The 21,410-nt window shown below is 36.3% G+C and overlaps 3 protein-coding genes across 3 annotated transcripts; 2 read left to right on the top strand and 1 right to left on the bottom strand.

The window, feature by feature from the left end:
* Positions 1–1,208: 1,208 nt before the first annotated feature.
* On the top strand, positions 1,209–2,993 carry LOC140797874 (cytochrome P450 94B3). Its single transcript, XM_073151559.1, has one exon. The coding sequence runs from the start codon at positions 1,247–1,249 to the stop codon at positions 2,837–2,839; it is 1,593 nt and encodes a 530-aa protein (XP_073007660.1). The 5' UTR covers positions 1,209–1,246; the 3' UTR covers positions 2,840–2,993.
* Positions 2,994–9,373: 6,380 nt separating this feature from the next.
* On the top strand, positions 9,374–13,994 carry LOC140798338 (exocyst complex component EXO70B1-like). The gene is made up of 2 exons (XM_073152166.1): positions 9,374–11,481; positions 13,736–13,994. The coding sequence occupies exon 1, from the start codon at positions 9,527–9,529 to the stop codon at positions 11,453–11,455; it is 1,929 nt and encodes a 642-aa protein (XP_073008267.1). The 5' UTR covers positions 9,374–9,526; the 3' UTR covers positions 11,456–11,481; positions 13,736–13,994.
* A 1,063-nt stretch (positions 13,995–15,057) lies between these two features.
* LOC140798339 (SNF1-related protein kinase regulatory subunit gamma-1) lies at positions 15,058–21,093 on the bottom strand. The gene is made up of 6 exons (XM_073152167.1): positions 20,728–21,093; positions 19,766–19,938; positions 18,213–18,443; positions 17,830–18,108; positions 16,145–16,308; positions 15,058–15,541 (listed from the first exon to the last, which is right to left on the bottom strand). The coding sequence occupies exons 1-6, from the start codon at positions 20,879–20,881 to the stop codon at positions 15,244–15,246; spliced, it is 1,299 nt and encodes a 432-aa protein (XP_073008268.1). The 5' UTR covers positions 20,882–21,093; the 3' UTR covers positions 15,058–15,243.
* Positions 21,094–21,410: the final 317 nt, after the last annotated feature.

Below are 21,410 nucleotides of genomic sequence, written 5' to 3'. Positions count from 1 at the left end.
TAGTAAGATCAAAATATACACGAGAGATAAAAGTATAATTCGTGGGTTAACACTAGTTATTAATTATGTTATATTATTGTTAGTTTGACCTCAAAATATATTCATAAGCTGTTTATAATTAGGATGTCACAATTAAGGGATACTGCTGAAAATTCACAGAAAGATTGTTAGATATAAGAAGGCTTGATTTATATTTTATCCCCAAACACAAATATAAACCTAGAAAAATTTAACAAAAAAGTTTTATATATTTATATTTATTATCATTCGCATCTTATTGTATAGATATCTATCAATCAACCTAGCTAATGGAAGAAAGATTTTTTCAATACCTTTAAAAATAAAAAAAATAAAATATTTACAATTTATTTTATTTTTATATAAACTTAGTCAAGGGTATTAAAGTTATTTTGCATTAAAGTTCAATTTAACTCATCTATACGATAATTTCACATTAAAAAACTAACATTAGCATATTATTGAGGAATTAAAAGCAAAATATAAGAGTCGGATATAAATTTAGGGTATATTCTAGTAAAAACGTACGTTACACTCTACCGTACGTATATTTATCATTTCGACCCTTATATTTTACTTTTAATACCTCAAAAATATCCCAAATTAGTTTTACTTTAATAGTAGTTAATATAATAGATAATATTTCACTATTCTTGAAAATAAAAGAAATAAAAATACCTAATAACTTATTCAATGGGATTACAACTCTCTTTATCTTAACTCATTCATATAATAACTGGGATTTAACAATACCAACAGTAGAGTATTCTTGAGATATTTTACCTAAAATACGAAAATGATTTAAAATTAAGTCACATTTGAAGGTGATAGGCTGACTTTTTCAACCGCGTAGAAAACTATGAGCATTTTAGTGGGTCCCATCCTTTCCAAATGTCGGCGTCGACTTTATTCCTCTCGCCGACTTCAAGTAGCTTCGTGCCCAATTATTTTTTTTTCATAAAAGTAAAAATGTTCCACAAAATAAATTATAATTATTTATTATATTTTTTTTTCTGTCACCCTCCCATATTAATTTCTCAAAAAGATTTCGGAGAAAGAGAGATAGAAACAGGTGGGAAAATTAAAAAAAAATCATAAATTAAAAATATAATTAAATTATTTTGGCCCCAGTTATTTATTTAAAAGTCCTCATGCTTTGGCTTCCATCTATTTAAACTCCAAACCATCTCTTATTTCGAACTCAAACCTTTCTATCTTCCTCTGCAAAATGACGGCAATGCCCTCCTCCTTCTTCTCCTTCTCCTCCTTCTTCTCCTTCTCCTCTCTCCCATCCATTGGGCTACTCTTTTGCTTCCTTCTCTCCTTCTTCCTCCTCTTGCACCACTTCGTCACTAGAATTCTTACTACGTTTTCTTATAGTAACAACTCTTATGGCCCAAAGATGCACCCCGTAGTCGGCTGCTTCGTCTCCTTCTACCAAAACCGGCGCCGACTGCTAGACTGGTACACCTCCCTCCTCGCCGAGTCGCCGACGATGACCATCGTCGTCTCTCGAATCGGGGCGTGCCGGACCGTCGTCACAGCCGACCCGGCGAACGTCGAGTATATCTTAAAGTCCAACTTCTCAAACTACCCCAAGGGTAGGCCCTTTACTGAACTGCTTGGCGACTTCCTCGGATCCGGCATCTTTAACGCCGACGGCGAGCTCTGGCTGTCCCAGCGCAAGCTCGCCAGCCACGAGTTCACCACACGGTCGCTGAAAGACTTCGCCGTCGTCGCCGTCGCAGCCGAGACAGCCGACCGGCTAGTCCCGGTACTAACCTCGGCGCGCTTGGCCGGCAGGGTGGTCGACATGCAAGACTTACTCAAACGCTTCGCATTCGATACGATTTCCCGAATTGCCCTCGGCGTCGACCCGGGGTTCCTCAGCGCCTCGTTACCGGCGTCGGAGCTCGCCGACGCGTTCGAGACCGCGTCGGCGATCTGCGCCGGACGTGGGTCGGCGCCGATTTCTTTGATATGGAAGGTAAAACGATTTCTACGTATCGGATCGGAGAAGCGACTCCACGAAGCTATAAATCTGATACGTGAATCGATAACGAGGATAGTACGACTTAGGAGGGCGCAAGAAGAAGAAGGAGGGGTAGCAGGAGACGGAACGGATTTACTATCGAGATTGATCTCGGCGGGTCACAGAGAGGAGGTGATCCGCGACATGGCAATAAGCTTCGTGGTGGCGGGGCGGGACACCACTTCGGCGGCGCTGACGTGGTTCTTCTACATGATGACGTGTCACCCGGAGGCGGAGGCGGCGGTGGTGGAGGAGATGAGAAGGGTAACCAAAGGGAAGGAGCGATTGGACTACCACGCGCTCAAAGAAATGAAGGTTTTGGAAGCGTGCTTGTGCGAAACCATGCGCCTTTACCCGCCGGTGGCGTGGGACTCGAAGTACGCCGTCGCCGACGACGTGCTGCCTGATGGGACGTGGATCCGCGGCGGCGACCGTGTGACGTACTTCCCGTACGGGATGGGGAGGATGGAGAGGCTGTGGGGTGAGAAGTGGATGAGGTTCGATTACAAGAGGTGGCTGACGGCGGAGGGTGAGGTGGCGAGGGTGTCGCCGTTCAAGTTCGCGGTGTTCCAGGCGGGGCCGAGGGTGTGCTTGGGGAAGGAGATGGCGTTCGTGCAGATGAAGTACATTGCCGCGGCGGTGGTCGGCAAGTTTAGGCTGCGGCCGGCGGCAGGAGAGGGAGGGCCGGCGCCGGTTTTTGTCCCCCAGCTGACGGCGCACATGGCCGGAGGGCTGAGGGTGGCGGTGGAGGAGAGAGAAGTAGAGAGTTTGAAATCCACTCTTTTGTAAGACTTGTGAGCATTATAAATAATATATATATATATATATGTGTGTGTGTATATATACATATATACTCATAAACTATATTAAGTGTAGAATATAATTCAATACTTTGTTGCTTGTTCTAAATGATACCCATGTATAAAATATTCTATTACAATAAGTTTGTAACTAACTAACTAACTAACTAACTGACTGACTTGATTAGCGATCATTATAGTTTAAGTAAGACCCTAATTATGTTTAACAAGATATAAACCTAGAGTTGCATGACAAAATGGAATCCCATATATACCAGGGGCTTAAGTTGGCTAATATGTCATTATAGAGTATGATTAATTTGACTATAATTATAAGCCATTTTGACTGTGAAAAAAGTTTGTATTAATTAATCCAACATATAATGGCGAATGGCAAACGTGCTGCCTAATTAATAAAGTAATTCTTTTTAGGAATTTTTATAAATCACACCCTACATTTTGCCTATTTTGTGATTCGCACCCCGTCTTTGGGGATTTTATAACGCGATCCTTCCTTTTTATAGTAATGTTCATTTAACACCCTGAGTTAACTTAACCTAACTATAATCAAACAGAACGATACCAGAAAGAGAATATTCTATTATAATTTATTATATAATTTATAATATTCCTAAATTACCCTTGTACTCATCTCTAATTTTATTCATAACTTAAACCTCTATAATTTATTATCTCATAGCTCCCCAAACTATGAAGAACATCCCTAAATGCCAAGCTGACCTCAAAGCTTCCAAACCCCAAGCAGTAGCTCCCCAAACACCAAGCCATCGGAGTTGAAGGAGCTTGTAGTCGGAAGGTTGCAGCTTGGAATTAGAGCTTCCTAAAGCCTACATCACCAAAACACCAAGCAGTCGAAGGTTGAAGGAGGTTGCCTTCCGAAGTTGCCCAAACGACAAGAGTTTCTCCAAGCCTACATCACTCCTCCTAAGTTGGGATTTTGGGGTTTGTTTCTGTAATCATTTTTGGTTGAATGCCATTTTGGGGTTTTAGGGTTTAAAGATAACTCAACCCCATTTTGAGATTTTAGAGTTTATAGATGATTTCTTAAGGGTATTTTAGTAATTTTTGAACTAGAGTCACATAAACCATATAACATGGTTAATGTCAGTGCTAAAGTAACGTTAAGGTATTAAATAAATATTACAGGAAAAATAAGGGGTTGCGTTATAAAATCCCCAAAGACGGGGTGCGAATCATAAAATAGGCAAAATGTAGGGTGTGATTTGTAAAAATCCCTTCTTTTTTAAAAAAAGTTACACTATAATTTCCACAAGTACAAGGAAGAAATTTATTATATTTAGCTTAATTAGTCAAGAGTTGGCTCGCACGTTTGAATATTAGAAAGAGGTTAGGAGTATTTTATTTATATTATAGCTGAGCCAGATGTCACAGACTTTATGCACTACGTTTTGGGTCAATTAAGTGTGAGTATAAACGTGATTATTTGATATATTATATATATATATATATTTCTATACATATTGTCACGTTTGATAGATATGAGTAAATTAATCTTTCCTTTATGACATGTAGGGTAGAATACTATGAGCTATCAAATCTTTTTCATATATATATTGTGGCTCGCCTAAATTATGAAAAATATCTCATTTTTCATCCCGTAGAAAAAATATTTAAAGACTAAAATGCCTCTCTAATAGCTGCTTCGTGATTTATATGTGATAATTTATGGATGAAAAATATATTTTCAGTAGTTCGGAAAAAAAATTTAAGGGTTTATATTAGAAAAGTGCAATATAATTATACCCTTTTTTTTTCTTAACATGATATTTGTGCATGTCAATGTCAATAACTTTTTTTAAATAGACAAGTGAGAATTTAATAATATCTCTAGATATATATATTGATTTTGATGGAATTTGAATTAAAAAACTCTTAACGAACGGATTATTATCCTTTCGAGTTTTGTTAATATTAAGGTGTCATCGGTTAATATATTAATTCAACTAATAATTGGAGACCCAAAATAATAATATTTTTTTCTTAACAATAAATTCCCAATGTTTAGAATTAATATTTCACTTATTAGAGAAAAAGAAAATATAGATATGTTTGACAATATAGTAACAACAAACCTCATTTGATAGAAATTCTTCAATGTCAACCCCCTTTGACATTTTTACCTACATATGGCTCTCTAATCATTGGCCAAAATAAAGAAAAAAACAAAGAAAAAGTCGGCAATCGCATTGCGAGAAAAAGAGAGAGGGAAAAAAAACATGTGCCCGGAGATAGGGTAGACGAAGACGAAGACGAAGAAGAAGAAGAAAAATAAATCGGCGCCGAAATTAAGTGATCCTAAGTGGAGGCTGCAATCCTACCATCCACTTGCTATAGAAAAAATCCTATCAAAGCTCAGTGGCATCTTATGAGCCATAGCCTGGTTGAGAGGCAAAATAATAGTACAAGTTCAAACTTTTAAATTGGTGATCAATGACAAAGGGAAGAATATGAGGTAGAGATGAATCCATGCAGCCTCTTCCATGCAGCCTCAAAGTAGAGAGACTATTTCTACTATTATTGTTATGGTTGGGGAGTAGTTGTCTCCTTGCTGCAGATAATCTTTGAGGAATTAATTAATGGACAATGTACTTTGGATGTTTGTGAGGGAAATCAAATGTCGACATGCAATTTGAGCATGTGAACAAGGTGGGCTTTGGAACAGGAGGTTTGATAGTTAGAAAGATAGGAAATTTATTATAATTTTACCCTCTCGTGGTTAGGTTTAAATTCACTTACCGTTTCTTTTACGTCACTCTATCCCCTTTATGGTTATGTTGAAATAATCTATAGATCGAATCGTGAGTATAGAGATAGATAAAAATATGCATATATTTATTATATTTTTATTATTTAAAATTCGATCGGTATTATTTTAAATGTATTGAAAAGTCGATGAAAATAATAGCATTTTCTGTTTGAATATAATCCCCCTCCAAATTACAATTACGGGGTGTAATTTTAGGATTAAGAATCTAAAGTAACAATTCTAGAATTTTCTTTTTAAGTAGTATTTTGTCTGTTGTTGTTCATAAGGAGTACTTATTTAATCTCGATCATCTATTCGAAGTATTTTATGAGTTTGAATGCATCTGTTGATCTACTTAGACCAACCAGAACACTTACACTTCAGAGAGAGAGAGCCTGATCCAATAATCCTTTTTTAAGAGCTGATTAGACGAAGGATAAGATAATGAGATTACTAATTTATTGTTTATTAAATTTCGTATTATTGCTTAGAATAACCTTATAATTGTCCACACAATATTGGGCTTGGTGTGGGCCGGATTATGAAGAGTCTTATAAATGAAGACCAAATTGATAACAAAAACATAAACCTCTAACAAAGTACTAATTAGGGATGTCAATTTAGCTAGCCAAGATATTAAATAAGAATTATAAAGAAAAATAATGAGTCGAGTAATAAAATTCTCAAAAATGAGATATAAATCACAAAATAGATAAAATATATAGTGTGATTTATAAAATTCTCTTTAATAAATAATGATTGAAAATAATTTTTGAGTAAGTTACTAATAAGTAATTGGGCTAGATTTCAAGTAACAAATTAATAATTGTATTAGTAGATCTTGAATTGAAGAAACAATCTATCTGGATATTTTATTTTTCCCATTCATAAAATAATCTATCTTATGGGTTCATGATCATGCAATTTTGATTATTAAAACCTTCAAAAAATTCTTCCAAATATTTCCTAAACAGTATATTAAGATAATTGCCAAGTGAAGCATCATTTGAACTCTATGAATTCAAAATAAGGAGTCTTATAGCCCAAAGAGACTGCTTATAAAAATCACATTAAGCTTAGACTGATGTGTCTTGTCCAAAATTAATGTTTACTAAATACCTAGTAGTTGCTTTCTTATCCAAAGTTATTGTCATATAATATTGGTGTCAAACCATATTAAACAGTATGATGACTAGGTAATAAATATCATCAATTTAAATAGTTAATGAGGTTTGATTGCTCACATAATTTTTTATCTTTTTAATAGATTATAAGCTCATAAGCTAATTATAACTATAGAATTAAAAAAAGGATTTCAGGTTACACTTATAGGCTAATTTTCTCTTGTTGAAAATTTATCAAAAGCACTGCATGACTTTACATTACTATTCATACCCAGCCTTGTAGATATTAATCTTTTGATTCTTGTAATTTATTTAAAATGTCTTAAAAATATTTGCAATTTGTTAACATATAGATGAATTAAAGGATATATACATGCAATATAATCTTAATATCTTTGAATAAGTTTTTTCAAATCAAGGTAAAAATAAATAAAGGGTATTTAAGGTATTTTATTTTCTATTTTTAAAAATAATAAAATGTTCCCATGAACAAAGTGTAGGCATATAAGAAAAAACAAGCATCATATCCCAAGGACATTTAAGATTTGAATTAGGAACACCCATTACATTAACATATTAACAGACTAGCTAACTTAAGCTTCGTTTTAAACTTGAGTGGATCTTGAAGTGGTATAGCTTCAATCTGCAAAAAAAACTAAAGTAAACCACCACCATAGAAACTACATGCCTCGGAAGCCTGCAAAAATTATGGTTGTCACCCTCACCGGAGATGAAAGATAAAAGCGGTGGTAGATGATAACCGGTGGCGGCAAATAGCCGCAAGCCGAGAAGAGGTAATTGACCCAACTTTTAGGAGAAGGTGAAATCAACATAGAGGAGTCACCAGCAAGGATTTGGATGACGAGGGGGATACAATAGAGGGAGGGAGGGAGAAAGGAGACCATGTCCTAGATGGTCATGGCTGCCGAGAAAATTTCCTGCCAAACTTGAATTGATAAATTTTCCTGTCAAGCTTGATCGAGCCTTAACGAGCCGAACTCAATTCGAGCTCAAACTAGCTCTATTATTTTGACAAAGATGCCAACTCTAGCTCTGCTCATGTACAATCCTCTTATAAGATGGGCCATAGGACCTCATATTGCTGCTACTTGCTCTAGTGGTGGGTTTTATATATCCACTATCAACTTAAATAATGTTGCAAGATATTATAATTTAAGATTACCTACCTAAATTCTCCTCTTTGGGAGGCAATCAAGGAGCAGAATCATTCTCTTGCTCACAACTTCCACCATACCCAAAGAATAATATCATATATATATACATACTTGGCACTAAAATCTTTGAATTCTTTAGAATTACTATTTTTTTGGTTAGTTTTTGACATAGTATTTAATAAAATATTTATAACAAATGGTTGATAAAGTTGACAAATACAAGTTGAAATTTTTTTATCACTATTCTTTTATAGGTAAAGATAAAGATTTTCTTTTCTTTTACTATAATATCAATAGCTTTCTACCTATTTTAAACAATTTATAAAGGGAAAAATAATCCAACTTTAGTTTTAACTTGATTAATTGAAAAAATAACTTTTTTTGAAAGAACTCAATGATTTAATTGGCAATTATGATGCAAACTAATCTATTCCTCGACATTTGTTCTAATACTTGTTAGATAACTAATCAATATAATAACACAATAATCTATATGATATGCTAAAAAATTCTCATCATGTATAGAGTGTGCTAACATATATTAATAGCCCAATTTTTTTATATATACAAGACAAGACAATTATATATTCTATATATATATAGCATAATAAAATAAAATAAAATAAAATAAAATAAAATAGATAATTTAACATTGTATAATTTACTTCTATTATTATCTATATCATACCTTATTAGTATTTATCATTAGACCCTTACATTATGAATTTAATCCTCAACGTTAAATTTAACCAGATAGCACTTGACAGAATAAAATATATCTAATTATCCCTCGTTAAGAAACACCTTTAATACCTATAATTAAGTTAACTAATATGTATAATAAATACTCGTGAGGTGAGGTGTTAATAATAATAAAAGTAAGGGTATTTTATAAATTACACCATATATTTTTTTTTATTTTGTGATTCATACTCCATTAGATTTTATAATCCGACCTCTCCCTTGATCAAATTACTAAAATAGCATCACCACTCATTTTACTCCTCTCTTCCCTCATCTGAAAAAGGCATAGATAATTTAGATATTTATAAATTATTTCATATATTATAATAAAATATTTCTTTGTTAATACTGTAAATTAACATAGGATAAACGAGAATTATAAGAAAAAAGTAGGGTCGAAGTTAAAAATCTCAAAATAGGGTGTGAATAACAAAATAGAGAAAATATATAGTGTGATTTGTAAAATTTTCTAATAAAAAAATAAAATACAGGATTAAATTTCCTTTTTTTTAATGCAAAACGTTGGCCCTTTTTACTGACGTGGAAGCTGACGTGGCAAAACTAAACCCCTGGTTTGCTATTTTAGTATGGATGAGGTCCAGTTTGATATACAAACAACTATGAGTACTGTTCATAAACGGCGACGTCACCTTCACACGATAAGAAGCAAAAGAGAGAGTGGGAGAGAAGGGGAAAGAGAGAAGCGTGGCAACGAAGTCATCGAAAACGATCGATGAGCAGCAGTAAAAGCGTCTCCAAATCCCCTCTTCTACGCAAACCCTAACCCTAGAATTCTCGATCCCCGCCTTCCTGCCGGAACACGACTCCTCCCTTCCCCCACCCCCATGGCGGCGGCGGCGAGCGTCGACGGGCAGGACAAGGTGATAGCTGCGGCGCAGCACATCGTTAAGAGCCTCGCCACCTCCAAGAACGCCGCCGACGACATGATCCGCATCCTCTCTGGCTTCGACAACCGCCTCTCCTCCATCACTGACCTCTTCCCCTCGTCCTCCGCGTCCGCCAATGGTGAATTCTCCAATTCCGAGCAGATTGTCCTCCAATGGGACGCCTCCGACTCCCTGCTCTGGGAGTCTCCCCAGTCCGACGCGGCGTCCGAGTACCTCGCCGCCGTCGACGAGCTCATCGCCTCAGCGGCCGACTCATCCTCCTCCCGCGCCGATAACGTTCTCCAGCTCGCCATGTCCCGCCTCGAGGAAGAATTCCACCATCTCATGCTTCGGAACGCCGTCCCCCTCGACGCCAACGACCTCTACTGCTCCATCCGGCGGTTCTCCCTTTCTTTCGCCTCCGACAGCGGCGAGACCATCGAGGATTTTGATAATTCTGCGGAATTCGACCAACAGCCGCCGCAGCAAGATGGGAGCTTGGAGGAGCGAGGGGGGAGTAGCATCCTTGATGACAGGAGGTTTGATCTTGTTCGCCCTGAGTCTGTCACGGACTTGAAGGAGATCGCTGACCGGATGATCTGGGCCGGGTATGGGAGGGAGCTCGGGCAGGTGTTTTGTAGTGTTCGGCGAGATATCCTTGATGAATGCCTCGCTATCCTTGGCATCGAGCGGATTAGCATCGATGAGGTGCAGCGGATTGAGTGGAGATTGCTCGATGACAAGATGAAGAAATGGATTCAGGGCGTTAAGACGGTCGTCATGGCTCTGCTCTCAGGGGAGCGTCAACTTTGTGACCAGATCTTAGTTGCTTCTGATGAACTCAAAGAGGAGTGCTTTGTTGAGACTGCAAAGGGGTGTGTCCTGCAGTTACTAAACTTCGGGGACGCAATAACTATCTGTCAGCGGTCTCCGGAGAAGCTTTTCCGCATGTTAGACATGTATGAGGCGCTCACGGAGGTAATCCCGGATTTGCAGGCTCTGTTTGTAGGCGAATCAGGAGAGTTCATATGTAGTGAGGCCAATGGGATCTTGAAGAGGTTGGGGGATGCTGTAAGGGGAACTCTTCTGGAGTTTGGGAATGCGGTGCAGAGGGAGACATCCCGGAAACCAATGCAGGCAGGTGAGATCCATCCTGTCACACGCTATGTGATGAATTATGCGAAATTGCTAGTTGTTTACAGTGAGACACTAGATATGCTTTTGGATGATGGTGATCACGTCACAACTGAAGTGGGTGATAATGATGATGCCCGTCATTTTGAGAGTACAACTCCACTTGGTTGGCGCTTAGTAACGTTGATCTCATATTTGGAGGCTAACTTGGAAGAAAAATCTAAGCTTTATGAAGACAGTGCAATGCAATACATATTTTTGATGAACAACATATTTTATATAATTCAGAAAGTAAAGAATTCTGAGCTTGGTAGAATTCTAGGTGACAATTGGATACGTAGACGTGGTGGAAAAATCCGACAATATGAAACAAGCTACCTTAGAGCTTCTTGGACCAGAGTTTTATCTCATTTGAAGGATGATGGGGTTGGGAGTGGGAGTTCTCATAGTTTTTCCAGAATGGCTCTTAAAGAAAAATTCAAGAGCTTTAACTTGGCCTTCGAAGAAATATATAGGACCCAGACTACTTGGAAGGTTATGGACCCTCAGCTCCGAGAAGAACTTAAGATATCTATATCAGAGAAGGTAATTCCAGCATATCGTGCATTCTTGGGAAGGTTTGGTGGTCAATTAGAGGGGGGGAGGAATGCAGGAAAATACATAAAGTACACACCAGAGGATCTGGAGAGCCATCTATCTGATTTGTTCGAAGGACTACCTGGGTTGGCGAACCATCCAAGGAAAAAAACCTAGTTGACACTTCATGTGTTCTTGATCTGGTAAGCTCTGAGTACAGTGGACCTAATTTCAGGATTCAAGTGTGCATTATATGTAACCTTGATAGCATGATTGCTGTTTCTGCCCTTATTAGCTATTGTATTGTTAATAATATAAATAATATAGTACCAGGATCTTTAGATGCTTTACACCATGAATCAGTATATATTGTATTGACGATGTAAATATGTAATGCTTCTTAAGTTTGAGTCTGCTTGTTGTCATGTTCTGCGCATAACAATTGTGTTGGTATTCTTTTTCATTCTGTATATAGCGTGTTTTGTATTAGCATCTCCTCGTTAGATGCCAATGGTGCTCTGTCTTTTGTTTTCGTAAGTTCACTTTCTTCACATGGTAGTTATTTTCATATGCTTATTTTTCTCTTGGGTGAGCCATTTTATTTCTCGATATCTGTTGAATTTGACTGCTATTTGCAGACAATATATGGACTTCATAATGTTGTATATTTATCTTGAATATGGAAGTATTTATACAGAAAGTACACATACACAAAACCACGTAGGATCAGTGAGTGCAATCAGTTTGTCGTACTGATGTGCAACATATTGATTGTTCAGTTTTATTATTAAAGTTAAATTGGTTTCTAATACGAGAATGAATCTTCTAGCACTATACAACTTGATGGAAGTTCAAACATTTGACATGTATGCTCAATCAGGCATTTACATTTCAGTATTCTTTGCTTTCACTTGTTGTATGTTCTAGATAAAGTTGCTGGTATCATTTTATTGGTGACTTTGTCATCATGATTGAGCCAATTAAATTGTCCATTTTTTACCTGTTCAACTTAAAAGAAGCTGGTTAAATATACGTTCTCATAGATATATATTTAATATATTACTTATTACATTCTTTGTTCATTTCGTGATGTGCTAATTTCCAAGTATTAGTTCTATCTCATGCAGGTCTAGAAGATAATTTTGTTTGTTATGCAAGTATGCTTTTGGAATTTTCACTATCTTAGTGCTTCCTCTGTAGAAGTTGTAAATCATATGCCTATGGTAATATGAGCTTTTCAAATCCTCTTGCTTAGGTGACTTCCTTAGTAGATTTCATCACCTTGTCTCCTCATCTTTATGCACTAAGGGACTATCTTCTCCATGCACCTATATTTAGGTTTTCCTGTTAAATACTTATAGCATTCTTTTGTGTGTATAACCCTCAAAAGTCTCTTATTTGCATGTATATCCCTCTAAATTTTGTATTTTCGATTTTCCTGTGTACCCATCAAAATCCTTGGTATTTGCATCGATGTACTTCATATTACTTTTCAACCACTATGAGTTGAAATCTGGATTATTAAACCATCTAAAACACAAGATGCCTTTAGTTTGGAGGTATGCATGCAAAAGAGGAGTAAGGCTATTTTTTTGTCTTGTCCTGTTAAATTGATCAGATTTTAACAGTTTAGCTTTATAGTCCATGTGAAACCAAGTGTTTTGAGTGGTGTACATGCAACCTCGAATTTAGTGGGATATACGTGCAAATACAGGAATCTGTAAGGGTAGACATGCAAAAACCAAATATTTATAACAGCTTCACTGTGCATTTATAAATTTTATCTTGGTATGTTGGGACTCCTATATCCTTTGAATACTCTTGCTTGACCTTTACAGTTTTGCCACATATCTGACTACCTGTTTGACATCAATCTTGCTTTCTTAAATCCATATCTTTATACTGTACCAGAGAAGGGCATTCCATTACATGAATCTCCTGGCAATGCAGAATCTAGCGAAGACAAGATGCATGTAGCCCTAACTCCATTCTGTTGAGATTGTTTCCCACTTCTCATAACTTGAAACTGTAATTATATTGTACATAGTAGTTAGCCTTACCATCACCTTAATGCCCTCTTCTACTATACTTGCAACTCTAGTTGACTCATTCCTCGAGTTTCTGTTTATGCTTGTTAACAAAGTGTCTGATTGACACCAATATAGTTACTATGTACCTTTTCTTGAGCAGCTAACCCCAAAAAAGAATGAGTTTACTTCAATAATATTCATCTCTTTAACTTATTCTTATATACTTGGATCGAATTACATGTTGAAGTCATTTATCATTTTCCTTGTTATTCTCATTTACTTTAGTCATCTAGTTCGTGCACTGTTTAAGTTAAACAGATCAGGTATTTGTTTGTTCATGACCAATATCTCATTCTGTTTTCCCCCGCTTCCCTGATCTCTTGCTCTCTTAGCTTCTCTGTTGACCCTTGTTATTTTCCCTGATTAGAGCAATGCTGCCAGACTTCTTGAAGAAAGACAGAGATCAGTTGGAAAACAAACCCTAGGGATGCAAGGTGTGGATAGTTTTTGTTATTCCATGGTTTTTATTCTTTTCAAAGACCTCAATCTGATTTGATACTCATTGGATACAGATTAGTTTCTTGCTTAGAAAATTGGATTCACTGGGATACTTCTAAAATTCTTCTTGGATAATTTTCAGAGTTCAAGATAATTTAAAATGAAGATTTCCTATTGTGCGTCATAAAGGTTCTATTTATTTTAAAACTTGATCTTGATGTCATTATATTTACCATGATTTATGATTTGAAAAAGACCCATTTTATAATTAGATCAAGTTTCTCTTCTTTTATATCTTATTAAGTAAATTACAGGCATGCATGTAAATTTTGATTTGAATTGTATCATTGTATCATACATATATATATATATATATATATATATATATATATGCAACACTATGTATCTTTAGTGTGTCAGATCCTTGTTTTGCCAGATCTCATCTTTTACAACAACAACAAAAAAAATAAATACTCTACTATTACAATTCTAAGAACTAAAATGCTACCAAATCAAAAATTAATAACAAAAATTTTAAACTTATCAAAATACCTTGCTCAAAGACCAGTTCGAATCCTTATGGATATATGAATAATTTGAAACAGAAAATATTAAAAAAAAATTGTAGGAAGAATTGAAATAAAACATAGTAACACTGTTACGTGAGCTCATTATGGGCATTAACGAGGATTACTTATTAGAAATTTTAAAAGTATACTTTGATATATATATATATATATATATATATATATATATATATATATATATATACAAAGGCAGGGGCCTTCGCAGAAAAAAAAGAAAGAAAAAAGATAGGGTTTGGATCCAAATAAATCCGTAAGGTAGGGAGTATTGCAAATTTCTCTACTATTTATCTACAAACTCAATCAAAAGACTTCCAATCATGGGGCATAGTTTTAGAAAAAGAACTGCAAATATTTCTCCTCAAAGATATTCCATTTTAACCTTGACTTGAAATATTGAAGTGGTCGCAAAGATTGGAAATACTTATCAACAGTGTGTTCAGCATGTAGAATCACAACACTACAATCAACAAAACTTTATGTAATAAAGACTAGTATCCAACCTCCAAAATTGCAAATTGAAGATGGAAATGTGCTTAAATTCCTACTTCTCTAAGTATGCAAAGTTCAGTAATTCAAAACGCGGATGATTTAAAAGCTTTCACCGTCATGGGGAAATTAATCGGAGAAAAATTCGGCGCAGAATGAGCTTTCTGACTCCACACCAAAAATAACTTTTAACTTGAATAAAACATTATTAGGATCAACAATTAGCAGTTTAATCTGAGAAGATACAAGCATGACACCACAACTTGTCTCAGCATTGAGGAGAAACAAAAATTACAAGCATTAATGTACAAAGGAAATGCAAGGGATAGATGGCTGCGGCATGCGTGATTATGTCAGAGAGCTCTCAAACCCTAGAATCTTCAGGAAGCGGAACAACACCGTCAAAGAAGTCCCCGAAGTAATGAGGTGGCTCATGGACCAACTTAGAGATTATGTCTCGAAGTGTGATAACCCCTTCCACAGTCTCATCTTCGTCAACAACGTAGATTCTGTGGATCTTTTCAGTGTCTAGCCTCAGTATGATTTCTTTGATTGTGATATTTCTTTTGCAGGTGATCACTCCACGCAGCAATGGTGAGGCATCTTGGTGCTCTTGTAGATAACTTCGTACAACAGTGAGAAAATTCTTTGCTGTGATTGACCTGCAAATGCATCAAAACTAGTAAAAAAAACTGAAGTGTTATCTTACTTAGGACTTTCAACTTGAAGAAGAGATAGATCCAATAATGGGCTGTTTAAGGGTGTAACTTAGTAGCTACAAGTCTTATAAAGCATTTTAATCGGACCTCCACGCTAAACAAGTAGAATAGCAGTCTAACTAATAGGATCTTGTGGTCTTGTCATCTAAGAGGAAGGGGATGACCACTTTTGACTGATTGTTTCCAATGATTGCTTGAACCAGTTCTACTTTTGACTGATTGTCTGCCACAAAGCATATCATGCTGATAAAAATTAAAAATGCAACTGCAAGTCATTACAAAAAGGAAATAGTAGGTGCTATTAGAAGGAAATAGTCCTACGGAAATATATTCCAAGACATTTTAATGTCATGTTTTCTAAAGTTCTCCTTGGTCCTTGGTCCTTGGTCCATGGTCCATACATCAACTTCTAAGGTTGTTATTGCATTAAACCTCCAAAACGCACATCTATGCATGCACAGAGTTTCAAATCATAATGTTTTGATTTTTTTTTTTTTTGTGACAAAGTTGTAATAGTTATATATTAAGGTAAACATGCATACAGACCTGTAATCTTTGTAAATTTCAGGGGCAGTTAAAAGATATTGAACATCTCTAATGCTTATATTGCCTATTGCCTTTTTTCCACTTCCATCAACAACAGGAAGCCCGCCAATTCCTTTTTCCCGCATCAACTGGAAGGCCCTTAGTACTGGTTCATCTTCATTCACCTGCATAAAGGAAAGGGATATGATAAACCTACAATGAGAAACAACTTTCAGTAAGTTCATTGACTGTTTATCAGGTAGTCCACTGGTCAATCAATGATTACTCCGTCCATTATCGCATATCTTCAAACTTCTATGCCGGTAAATCAATATTGCTGGGCACAGATAAGCAATAAAGAGACAACATGATTCAATTATTACCAATACAGCATATTGTAAGAAACAAGAGATGACGATGTGCTAAAAGTACATCTATTTCAAGTAATTTTTGAATGTGACAAAAAAAATTCTCTTTCTACACCATTTTGTTAGTAGTTACTTGGTTAAATCTGAACTAAGATTGTTCCATGGGCATCAAAAGCAGGATAAATGCAACAGATGAAAATTAAATGTAGGGTGCAAACCAGAATAAACACAAATGGTGGAGGTACTAATCAAGGACATGCATTCTGACAATCTTAAACAATTAGCTGGAATTCCTTTTGAAAGTCATTGTCATAACTCAGAAGTAGTAACATACAAAGGCCCTAGATATAAATTGCTAGCCTTAGAGCTGTTCTTAGGGTGCCAAATAAACAACACTTCAAGAGAACAGTACTTTAAATCACTGAAAATCATACTTTTTTTTCTTTTTGCCATAAGTGAGCACCATTTATGAACTATCCTCAATGGTGTTTTAGCTTTAGATTCAAATAAAGCTATGATTATCTTTTATTTCCATTAGCTTATTTTCTTTTAAGTCATTCATTTACTTTTTATAGATAACAGTCAAATTTATGAACTTAAAATTTTAAGCATAATAATAGTTGTTTGCGCTATAACTATGGAACATATCAGCCTCCCTAACCGGAAGTCCTGCCTCGGCCCCTGATTAGAGAAGATTGATTGTAGGTGTAGAAATACTTACAGTATAAGTATTAATTATTAGCAAGTACAGGTTGAGCTAAAAGACATAGAGGTGGGACATTAAACGGCCGCATTCTCTGTTAGAAGGCTGACCAATCAGACATTGTTGAGAAAATCAGAAATGGTTCAGTCTTGTTGCCAAAATACCAGAATAATTATAGTCAAGGTAGAGTTAAGAGTAGCACCACATTAGGTGAGACAAAAGCTAAAATTTTAAGAAATTTATACATAGAGGATGCATGTCGTACTCTATAAGAAAAGAGAAAATTTAGAAGATTAGGAAGGCATTTATATAGAACATACTAGTCTCAGGTTAGCAATGGGTGTTGATCATATTAAAGCTGAACAATGGAGAAGCCAGGAAACCCCAGAGTGAATACTTGAGCTTAAGTTGTTTTTCTTGTTCTTATAGAATTCTTGTTCATGCAAGTATGCACCATATTCTGTCTTACTGTATCAAACTCCAAGTTGATTCACTCCTAAGATCTTGAGCTAAGCTATGTTATAACAAAATCTGAAAACTTGAAATTCATCATTCAAGTTTAAGAAGGAAATTCACATAGTTGAGTAAAGAAACCTAATATCTGAGTACATGAAAATAGAGTAGCGGTTATGCACCTTGATTAGTCTATAAGGCTTCATGATAGGAAGTCCTAGTTCGAAGAGTTTCTTCGTCCCCCAGTTTTCAAACCAATGAAGGCCGACACATTCTGCTAGCATGTGAACGACAGCAGATTGTGTTATGATGTTCTCGATCTTCCCTTCACCACCAAGATCAACAACAGGAAGACTCTTCATTCTGTACTTGGATAACAGCAATAACATCGTAAGGAAGGAATCAGAATTCTGCAAGGCAAGAAATGGTGCCCATCGGAAGGATCCTGAGATGTCCCGAACCTGAGAAAAGCAGGAAATGCCTCAAAGGTACTTATGGAGAAAGAAAAAAGAAGAGATTGCTAATCAAGGAGAAGACCATCTTGAAATGGACCAAAAAGATTAACCTTTGTGTTCTTGTAGAACTCTGAAGAAGTAAGAGCTTCGAAAAAACTTCCACCAACTGAAGCAGCTACTTCAGGGCATGATTTTTTAGCTTCAGAAGCAGTTGAAGCAAGAGCACCATCAGCAGCTCCGGATGCTGTTCTCCTAATTCCTAAAGCCTCCAATTTAGCTGTTAATCCATTTACAGGTAATCCTGCAGAAGAACCAATTGTTCCAACAGATGCAGCTTCAAACTGTGAATACATGCACAATGCATGCAATAACCCATTAGAATATAGGTTAGGGGACAAGAATCACAAATATACTATAAAAAGGCAAATCTTGCTACAATGTTTTCAAGTATTACATTATCAAAGACCATACAACAATAACAACTTGTCCTACAGCACTACACAATGCTGCAGCTTGTCCTCCAATCACCAAAGATCACACTGCTTTCTATCATAAACAATATGGAAATTAGCTACTTCTGAATTATTTCTAACCACAAGAAGCAAAGCAATTAGGTCCTAGAAAGGTATTCCCTATATCTTCACAATAAGCAAAGATTGTTTTATCTTACTGGTGTGTCCACTTACTATCTTGTTTATCTAGATCTCTTTTTTCAGGGCCTCAGTAAATCAACTTCATATTTAAGAGCTGGGATAATAAGGAGAAGAAAAGAAAGGCATTCTCCAAGTATAAACTGAATTAGAGTTCTAAAGAGGATGAATATCTTGAGAGTTTTCAATGAGTCCATAACTCCACCATATACACAAAAAAGTGGACTTGGCATGTCGATTGTTAAAGGATGAGACACGAAATACATTCTGAACAATGTCATTTCCTTGTAAATAGACAGACTGGGGCAACTTTCAAATATAGCACACACAGCACAAGGGCAATAGAGAACCCAAATTCTGACCCACATAATGCTGCTAAAGTTGGACGAGATTCAGAAGGGAACTTCCATTTACAATAAAGGTGCATCCAATTTCCATCTAGGTGGAAGAGATTCAGAAGGGCTCTTCTATTTCTGTGAGACCCTGAAGAGTAAATTAGGGATTATACAATTCCATAAGGATAGCATGAACTGGCTACTGACTATAGTCAGCTTAATTTCATTCGGTGATCATATAGTAAAACAGCAGTGGATAAGTGTCTATAAATAAAGTAGTCAATGCACCATGGAACAGATACCGAAAAGGCCCATTTCTTACTTTATCGTATATGACACCTTATGGCTGGCATGATCTAAAAAAGAGAAGCCTGGACATAATGTAAAACAATAAGCAAGAGATCAGACAAGTTTTGGGATACTCTACGATAGACATTCATCACAACTTATAGCATCAAACATATACTTTGGTGCTTGAAATGGAGTAGACACTGGACCTTTGTAATTACTAACTGCTGACTAATTTCCTCTTCATTTTGAAAATTGATAATGACTTCAGCAATCTGATCCTTCCATACTTGTTAAAAAGGTAAACTACCAAAGAATCACAAACAGAACGGTGCATCTAATAAGAGACAAAGGCCACACTCTAATCCATTATACAGTTTGCTTGCGAACCTGATGAAGCAGCCACAGGGCAATACCAGCAAATTCAACGATACCAATATATCTGTCAATCCAACTGGCATCTTCTGGTGCATCAACATTCCTTACAGGTGCACTCAGGATCTTGTGTTTGGATAAAGTTTCAACAGTATCAGCAAGACTGGAATCTGAAGGTATCTCAATTACTGAATACAGAGCAACCAAATAAAATTATCACGTCATCAGTATCTGCATCAAAATTAGTAAATCTTAACTTTTAGAAATTCTGGACAGTCAGACCGGTGGAATTATAAAATTAAAATTTAGAAGACAGTATTGGCTAGAAATAGATAAACGCTTCTTTGTCTACCATATGCTGATATGCATATTCGTGCATTCTGCCCATAACTATATGTGTGTTGAATAGCAAGAGGTTCGAACTACTGCTATGCGATTAGAGCTACCAAAAGAACAAAACCACAAGTTGGTTGCTTTCCTTTTCCTCAAGAGTAGGTTATAGTCTATAGAAGCCACTATAACAACACAAGTAGTACATAGAAGCGATTAGCGCGATGAAAATAGATAAACACCAAGTTGGTTTCTTTCCTTTTCATCAAAATCAGGGCAAAAGAATGATTAATCGCAAGTTGTATTCTTTCCATTTTATCAAAACTAGGCTGTCGAAGCAATTAGAGCAACAAAGAATGATCAATCCCAAGTTGGGTTCTTTCTACGTCACTAAAGTAAGCTATATAAGCCTCTAGAGCCATAAACCAGGAATAAATCCCACCTTGGTTCATTCTTTTTCCTCCAATACGAGGCTAAAGACTAATCCCAAGCTGGGTTCTTTCCTTTCCATCAAAACTAAGCTATAGAAGGAATTCGTTCAACAAAATTAGTAGATAGCAGCGACGAGAGCAACAAAGAAGAACCAATTCCAAGTTGGATCCTTTCCATCTTTTACGAAAAGAAAATTAAAGGTAGAAGAAGGGGACCTTGAGATGGAGGAGCAAGGGGGAAGGAGGAGACGGGGATGTCACCGAAGCAGGAGTTGAGCTTCTCGGAAGGCGAGAGCTGCGGCTCCGTCACCTCCCAGAGATCCTCCACCCTGTGCCCGATCTCCGCCTCCGGCGACCGAGGGCTCTCCATCCTCCTCCCACAAGGCCACAACCTACGATCCGATGACTGCGCCGGCGGAGAGATCAGGAGACGTCGGAATGAGCTTGGACTGGGTGAGATGAGATCAAAGGTCCGCGTCAGCGCCGTCGTGCTTATCACTTTCCCCTGTCTTTTCTGCGCATCTGTTGGAATAGATAATTATCCGACTTCTTTTGCATATTACCACCTACAATTTTTTTCCTACTGTTAAAAAAATTAATTCCTACTCATATACAAATTTTTGTGCCTTTTTTTCTACTTAGACCCCTTAAATTATTATTATTATATACATATATATTCTAAACTTTTTTTATTATTCATACACCACACTAAAACTAAAATAAAAAAAATATTCATATATATTCACTCATTTCAACTAAGAAAACAAGTAATTTTATTGATTTCTAAACTTAAAAAAGCAAAAAATAGTGATAGTTCATAGAGTCTAACTAAAATTATTTTTTTATATTTAATAATTTTGTAAAATAATAGTATTTTTAAATGGCATTATGAGCATCTT

Source organism: Typha latifolia, chromosome 11 (genome assembly GCF_019914945.1).
Source record: "Typha latifolia isolate L0001 chromosome 11, TyphaL0001v2, whole genome shotgun sequence".
Lineage (NCBI taxonomy): Eukaryota > Viridiplantae > Streptophyta > Magnoliopsida > Poales > Typhaceae > Typha > Typha latifolia.
The sequence above is the reverse complement of the archived record's forward strand: the minus strand, read 5'-3'. Positions and strand labels throughout refer to the sequence as shown.

Bases quoted from the DNA above. Each gene is read 5' to 3' on its own strand.
- LOC140797874 (XM_073151559.1), top strand. From the start codon at position 1,247: ATGACGGCAATGCCCTCCTCCTTCTTCTCCTTCTCCTCCTTCTTCTCC.
- LOC140798338 (XM_073152166.1), top strand. From the start codon at position 9,527: ATGGCGGCGGCGGCGAGCGTCGACGGGCAGGACAAGGTGATAGCTGCG.
- LOC140798339 (XM_073152167.1), bottom strand. From the start codon at position 20,881: ATGGAGAGCCCTCGGTCGCCGGAGGCGGAGATCGGGCACAGGGTGGAG. The intron at 19,939-20,727 runs GTCCCCTTCTTC...CTCTGTATTCAG, and splicing joins CCTTGCTCCTCCATCTCAAG to TAATTGAGATACCTTCAGAT. The intron at 15,542-16,144 runs GTCTGTATGCAT...ATGCATTTGCAG, and splicing joins GAAATTTACAAAGATTACAG to GTCAATCACAGCAAAGAATT.